We start from the raw sequence: 7,729 nt of genomic DNA, 5'->3' as shown, positions 1-7,729 counted from the left end.
CTTATACTCATTCTACAATAATGGTCTTATACAATATTTGTCCTTGTGGGACTGAGTTCACTCAGCATAATGCTCTCCAGTCCCTCCCAAGTTAGGTAATAATTTACAAAATCATTGCTCCTGCATATTGCACAGTATTCCATTGTGTGAGTGTACCATAATTTCTCAATCCACTCGTTTGTGGTTGGACATTTTGGCTGTTTCCATGTTATTGCAATGGTGAATAATGCTGCTATGAACATTGGTGTACAAATCTCCATTTGTGCCTCAGTTTTCATTTTCTCAGGATATATTCCAAGTAGTGGAATAGCTGGGTCGTATGGAATTTCTATGTTCAGCTTTTTGAGGAAGCGCCAAACTGCCTTCCAGAATGGTACACTTTTTGCAAAAAGTTCACCGAGTTTTGGGTACGTTAACCATGTTTGCTAGAGCCCTATCTGCTCCCAAAGGCGAGAATCCGTCTTCTTGATGTCGAGCTTCAATCCATATTGTAGACTACAGTCCTTGACTTTGTGCAGCAAACACTTCAGGTCCTCCTCTTCAGGAGAATAGGAATTCCAGAACACTTGATTGTCCTCATGCGAAACCTATACTAGGACTAGGAAGTAGTCCTCGGAACAAAGCTAGGAAACTGCATGGTTCAAAATTGTGAAAGGAGTGCGTTGTAAACGTGTTCTGTCTCTATGCCTTTTCAATCTATATGCCGAACAAACCATTCGGGAGCGTGGGCTTTATGAGGAAGAATGTGACATCAGGATTGGAGGAAGACTCGTCAAAAACCTGGGATATGCAGATGATACAACCTGTCTCAATTAGCGCTCCTTGTTTGGAAAGAAGGGGGGGGCTGTTTCGCTCCCATTGCCATGGAATAGGTTCAGGGTCATAGCTGAACCTCCGCTGGTTTTCTGAGGCTGTGAATTTCACGGGAGATTGCTAATTTTTGTCCCCGGGAGCTGTTAGTGGATTCAAACTGCCAGAGTTGCAGCCCTTGGACAAGCAGCGCAATTCCTTACATATATTTACCAGAAACACAAGTAACCCTGGTGGCATGTTGGGCGGCTAACATATGGGGTCAGGGGCTCCTCAGGAGAAAGATGGGGCAGCCTGGGAAACTGGATGAAGAGTTGCGTGCGTTGGAAACTACTGCGGTGACCCTGTAGCCCAGCCTCTTCCGTTATTTCAGCTCGAGTCCTCCTTAGGTACAAAAAGCCTTTTGCGGAACTGAAGGTTTCGTGAAATTTGTTGTGTGCCCGGCTTATTTACATAGATACACACAGGCTTTTCTCTCACCAAAGGCTCTCTTGGTGCGGGGAAGGTTTTTGCCGACGTACCCAGAACTGTTCCGAGGTTTCCTTAGATTCGGGCACCTCTGATGCAGGCTGCTCCTTGGAGCCAAGGTAACGGAGGTCTGCCCAGGCTGGCGTGAGCACTCCCTTTTCCCACGGCTCGGGGAGTCTAGTGGCAGCAATGGCTCCTGTCTCCGGTTCACGTACCCCTGACGGAGAGGCCTCGGGCTCCGGTGGCAGGCGTCGCAGTCCGTCGAGGAGCCCCAAGCCCTCCAGATCGGCCCGCTCCCCGAGGAGCCACCACTCTCGTTCGCACTCATGCTCTCGGTCCGGGGACCGGAATGGCCTCAGCCATCATCAGCTCGGGAGCTACAGTCAAAGCTCCCGAAACCAGTCCTACCGTTCCCGCTCGCGCTCGCGCTCTCGAGAGCGGCCTTCTGGGCCCCGGGGCACCACCTTCGCGTCAGCCTCATCGTCCACCTATTACGGCGGCTACTCGCGCCCCTATGGGGGTGACAAACCATGGCCAAACCTCCTGGACAAGGAGAGGGAGGAAAGCCTACGGCAGAAGTGAGTGAGACGCGAGCGCCTCTCTCGGCGCAAACCCACTTGTAGGAACCCGCCTCATCTGTCTTCTCACTTCCAATCATTCGCGCTTCATTCCCACGGCCTGCATTGTGCCCATTTCCCTCCCTTCCAGTCTTCCCCTTCTTCGCCTCGTTTTCTCCTTTCTGTGCTAGCCTGTCCTCCACCCTCCACGCTGCTCCCCATCTTCCTTCCGCCTCCTAGCTTGGAGGTGGCACGGCCAAATGCCGAGCACCTGTCAGAATTGTTGAGCTTTTGTGCGCCTTGTGCTACGATCATTCCTAAGCGTGTTCCTGGAAAAGAGGCGCTCTCTGATTTGCCATGGTGCCTGCGACTTGGTACAGAAGCTTGGTGGCCAGTACGTTATGTGTTGGACTGCAAAACCGAGTCGGTGGTTCAACTATGGGAGAAAGATGGAAAGTCTCCTGTAAAAAGTGATGGCTTCAGAAACCCACGGGGTGGGGGAAGGGGGTAGAGACAAGGAGGCGGGGCTGGTTGCCTTGAGACGGAAGGATGGCTGTGGTTTGGGGTCTTTTATTTGAGTGAGTTGTTGTGTGCTGTCGAGCAGAACCGACGCATAGCCGACTCTCCAGCGGGTTTTCAGAGGCAGTGAATCGCACGTGAGAAAATTGTCCATCCTTCTCCCACAGAGCAGCTGGTGGATTCGAACCGCAGTCCATCTCTATTGCAGCGCAGTTTCTTATATAGATATATATACTGTTAGGAAGTACGACTCATAGCGACCCGATGAACAACAGATTAGAACCCTGTTCTGTCATATACATACGTGTACGTGTGTGTGTGTGTGTGTGTGTGTGTGTGTGTAGTCATTAAGCGCTCAACCATTGATTGCTGTATGAATTATAACACCTCCCACCTGTCTGAGGTGTTGAACATCTCTAATGTGTGTGTGTGTGTGTGTAGTCATTAAGCGCTCAACCATTGATTGCTGTATGAATTATAACACCTCCCACCTGTCTGAGGTGTTGAACATCTCTAACCTGTCCCCCTCAATACTTGTAAGGCTTTTCAGTTTCTCCTTTTAACACATGATTGGATAAATTTGAAATTGCAGCAGTCAGTCAGAATGGAAATTTTTTTGTAGGGAGTTGGGAGCGATTGAGATTAAGGGTTTAGGGTGAAAATTATTGAGAAGAGCCTTTCTCTAAGCAATGACCAGATGTGTATAAGTGAACTGCTAAGCTATAGGTGACAGGAATGTAGTGAGGTTGGGTTCCCTCTACTGAAAGTGTCTATTGGGGAGGGGAAATGTTTTAAAGAGAAATAAAGTAAAAAAGGGGTTTTTTTGGTGTGTTATTAGTATCTAACATTTACTGAGTGAAATTGTGTCAGGCATCATTGTTCTAAGTGCTTTACCTTGTATGTTAAAAGGAGAATTCCTCCCCTTTTTTAAAAGGAGAGATTTTAAGCCTTACAAGCATTGAAGGGCAGATGATAGATATGGAATATCTCAGACAGATGGGAGGTGTTATAATTCTTGTCCTTCTAGCAGTGGGAAATAATAAAGCAGAGTGATGAAGGAGAATGGTGCCAGAATCAGACTGCTTCAGTTTAAAGCCCCCATTTTGCCACGTTGGTGAGCGCCACTTTGGCTGAATCACTTAATCTCTCAACTTTGGATTTCTTTGCCTTTAAAAAGATATATTGCAGTGAGTAAATCTACTGTCAAGGACCTCTCCAAAATGTTATACAGCAATGATGTCAGTTTAAAAACTCAGATGCATCTGATTCAAGCCGTAGACTTGTTATGCATCTGAAAGTTGTACGGTGACTAAGGATGACAGAAGCAGAATCGATGCCTTTGAGTTGTGGTATTGGAGAAGAGTACTGAATATCCCATGGACTGACTTAAGAACAAACAGATGTGTCTTGGGGAAAGTGCAACCAGAGTGTTCCTTGGACGCAGGGATGGTGAAGCTTTATCACTTTGGGCATGTTGTTAGGAAGGGGAAAAAGACATCATACCAGATGGTGGTGGTTTTTGTTGTTGTTGTTGCTAGGTGCCATCAAGTTGAGTACAACTCATAGCAACACTATGAATAATAGGTCTGTACACTATCCTATTCTGTGGAAAGGTGGAGGGTTAGCACCCTCAATGAAATGGATTGAGATAGTGACTGTAACACTGTTGTTGTTGTTGTTGTTGTTGTTGTTGTGTGTAATTGAGTTGGAGCCCAATGCAATGGGTTTTCAGAGGCAATAATCATATGGGAAGAAATTGCCCATTTTACAGTGACCATAAAAATGTTGTGTGCAATTGAGTTGGAACTGACTCATAGCTGACCCTCATCACACCTGTGGAGATTGCCCATTTTATAGGGAATGTACCAATGTTGTTGTTGTGTACTGTTGAGTTGGAACCGACTCATAGATGACTATCTTGTGGTTTTCAGAGGCAATAATTCACATGGGAGGAGATGGCTCATTTTTGTTTCTCAGAAGTATTTTGCTTATTTGGAGTCTCTTGCCTCCAAATAAATTTGATAATTTCCTTTTCAATCTCCTTGAAAAAGGAATTTGGTATCTGGATTGGTATTGCATTGAACATGTAGACTGCTTTTGGTAGGTTTGTCATTTTCACAATATTTAGTCTTAAGATTTAATTTTTCAGAATAGTCCTTGCAGTGTGTTTCATTCAAAATGCAGATGGCTTCTGTTTTCATAATTCTTCCTGCTAAGCTTAATAGCAGACTATTTATAAGAAGTCTCTGGTCAATATAGTCCCAAATGCTGAAGCAGCTGTATAAGTCTGTAATTTATACATTAACAGCTCCATCAGTGGCTGTTCCCCAATTCTTCTATGGCCCCTGGGTTAAGTGATTCGCTAGAAGATCTCCCAGAGACTCAGACCTGTCTGGAAAATTACTCACATGACCATAGGTGTGCAGGCTGGTTTTGGAGAAACTAGTGAGTGAATCTTGTTGGAAAAACAACTGGAAAAAATGGCACAGTTATTGGCAAAGTGATTCAGTAAACAGTGGACAAATCTGGTGTGGTTCTGGTGAGAATTGAAGGAGATAATGAAAATAATAAACTACCTAGAGAAGATGTAAGTATTTTCCCTATTCTCTTTTTCCTATCTGACCTAATAAATTGGTTTGGATTGGATATTGTTTTTAAAATTGTTAAGGATTTTTGCATCTATATTCATGAGAGTTATTGATATGTAGTTTTCTTTCTTGGTAAATCTTTGCCTGGTTTTGGTATTAGTGTTATGCTTGCTTCACAGAATGACTCTGGAAGTATTCCTTCTTTTTCAATTTTTTAAAATATTTTAAGTAGAATGGTTGCTAAATTCTCTCTGAATGTTTGGTAGAATTCAGCTGTGAAGCCATCTGGTCCAGGACTTCTCTTATGGAAAAGTCTTTTTATGACCTTTTCAATTTCTTCTCTTGTGATGTCTGTTCAAGTGTTCTGTATCTGTCCTTGTCAATCTGGGCAGGGGATGCATTTCAAGGAATTTGTCCATTTCCACTAGGTTTTTTTTTTATCAGAATATAGCTTTTTGTAGTATTCTGATATGATTGATTTTGCTTCTTATGGTTCTGTTGTGTCACCTCTGTCATTCTGTCATTTCTTAATTGAGTTATCTGTCTTGTCTTTTTTTTCCTTTTGTTAAATTTGCCTGTGGTTTGTCAATTTTATTGACCCTTTCAAAAAACCAGATCCTGATCTTATTGATGGTTTCAACAGTTTTTCTGTTTTCTATCTCATTGATTTCAGCTCTTGCCCTTATAATTTCTTTTCTTCTAGAGGTTGTATGATTAGATCGTTGATCTTTTTCTATTTACTTAAGGTGTTGAGTTAGATCATTGATTCTTCTTCTTTCTTCCTTTTTTATGTGTGTGCCTATTGGTATGAACTGCCCCCCTGTGGACTGACTTAGCTGTGTCCCAGAGGTTTTGGTAAGTTGTATTTTCATTATCATTTGTTTTAAGGAACTTTTTTACTTTATTTTTTTATAACCCAATCATGTTCTAGCAGAGAGTTATTTAGTTTCCGGATGGGTGGTTTTGTAAGCTTTACTCTTCTGTGGTTAATTTCTAGTTTTATGGCATTGTGGTCTAAGAAAATATTTTTTATTATTTCGGTGCTTTTTAATTTATTGAGGCTTGATTTGTGACCTAATATATGATCAATTCTGTTGAATGTACCATGTGTACTTGAGAAGAAAGTGAACTGAGTTTTAGTTGGGTGCAGTACTCTGAATACATCCAAAAGTTCAAGTTGGCTGATTGTATAGTTTAGATCTTCTGCAACTTTGGTGAATTTCTTTTGAGTTGACTTATCCTTTGGTGATAGTAGTGTGTTGAAATCTACTACTATTGTGGTGCTGTCTATTTATCTCTTTAATTAGGTTAACTGTTATTTTACTTATTTCCAGGTCTATCATTTGGTACATAAATGTTGGCCAGGGTTATGTCTGTTGATCTATTGTGCCTTTAATCAGTATGTAATGCCCTTCCTTATCGTCAATAGAGGTTTTATGCTGAAATCTATTTTACCAGAGATTAGTATTGCCACTCCTGCTTTTTTGAGGTTGCCATTTCCTTGGTATATTTTTCCCCCAGCCTTTGATTTTGAGTCTGTCTTTCTCTTCCTTTTTTTAGATATGTCTCCTGTAGGCAACATATTGATGGACTTTGCTTTTTTTATCCATTCTGCTACTCTTTTTCTCTTAATTGGTGTATTTAGTCCATTCACTTTAAGTGTAATTATTGTCAGGCCAAGTTTTACTTTTGCCATGTTTCTTTTTCTGTTGTTTCTTATTGCTGTGGTCCACTCACTTTCCTTTGGTGTCTCTGTGTGTAGGACTTCACTTAAAATTTCTTGTAGTTTTGGTCTTGTTTTCACAAATTCCCTAAGGTCCTCCTTTTCTGCAAAGAATCTAATTTCCTCTTCAAATTTGATAGAGAGCTTTGCTGGATATAGGATCCTTGGCTGGCAATTTCTTTCAATTTTCTGTATACGGCATCCCATTGCCTTCTAGCTCACATGGTTTCTGCTAAGAAATCGGAACTTAATCTAATTGTTTCCCCTTTGTAGGTAACTCTTTTTTTTCTCATGCTACTTTTAGAATTCTATCCTTATCTTTTAATTTGGGTAATTTGACTATGATATGTCTTGGTGTTTGTTTTCTTGGGACTAGACTATTTGGTGTTCTCTGTGCTTCTTGGATGTGGATTTCCGCATTCTTCAAAATACCTGGGAAGTTTTTCTAGTACTTCTTCCACAATCTTCTCAGTGATTTCCCTGTTCCTCCCTTGTTCTGGAATTCCAATCAAACGTATGTTATTCCATTTGATATCATCCCACATAATTCTAATATTTTCTTCATCTTCTTTACGTCTCACCTCTGATTTTTCTTCAAGTAGGTTTCTATTGAGGCTTTTGTCTTCCCACTCCCTGACTCTGTTCCATCTCTTAATTTCTACTTTTTTGTCCCACAAGTGTGTTGGACACTAGTGCCATTTCGATCTTAATATTCTGGATTGTATTTTCATGCTTTTCTGTTATTTCCAGTACTGTGCTGGCTGTACATTCTCCGTCTTGTGATGATTTTTTTTTATTTCTTGTACCTCTTTGTTTATTCTGTCAATTTTTTTCTTCCATCTTTTGTATTTTTATCCATATCTATTTAAGTTTTTCCTCATCTATATATTTCTTCTGGACTGTTGTCTCTGAAATATTTGCTCTCTTATTGTCTTCCATTGTTTCTTCACACATTTGCATCTTTTTCTGTAGCTGATCATGTAACTCTACATCAACATATTTATTCTGGTTCTCTCTCTCTAGGGAATTCATTGGATCTGCTTTCTTAGGAGAAGGGTTTTTTT

The 7,729-nt window shown here is 41.5% G+C and overlaps 1 protein-coding gene across 1 annotated transcript in view; it reads left to right on the top strand.

Annotated features, from left to right (window-relative positions):
- Nucleotides 1-1,300: 1,300 nt before the first annotated feature.
- Nucleotides 1,301-7,729, top strand: part of NKAP (NFKB activating protein) — a 43,090-nt gene continuing 36,661 nt past the window's right edge. Inside the window, exon 1 of the mRNA XM_006893786.1 lies at nucleotides 1,301-1,856. Within this exon, the coding sequence (XP_006893848.1) occupies nucleotides 1,468-1,856 (389 nt within the window). The 5' untranslated portion in view covers nucleotides 1,301-1,467. The remainder of the gene's footprint in view (nucleotides 1,857-7,729) is intronic.

This window comes from Elephantulus edwardii, unplaced genomic scaffold (assembly GCF_000299155.1).
Source record: "Elephantulus edwardii isolate Elephantulus edwardi_28Jun2011 unplaced genomic scaffold, EleEdw1.0 scaffold00131, whole genome shotgun sequence".
In the NCBI taxonomy this organism is placed as follows: Eukaryota; Metazoa; Chordata; class Mammalia; order Macroscelidea; family Macroscelididae; genus Elephantulus; species Elephantulus edwardii.
This window is presented reverse-complemented; position numbering and strand designations above follow the sequence as displayed.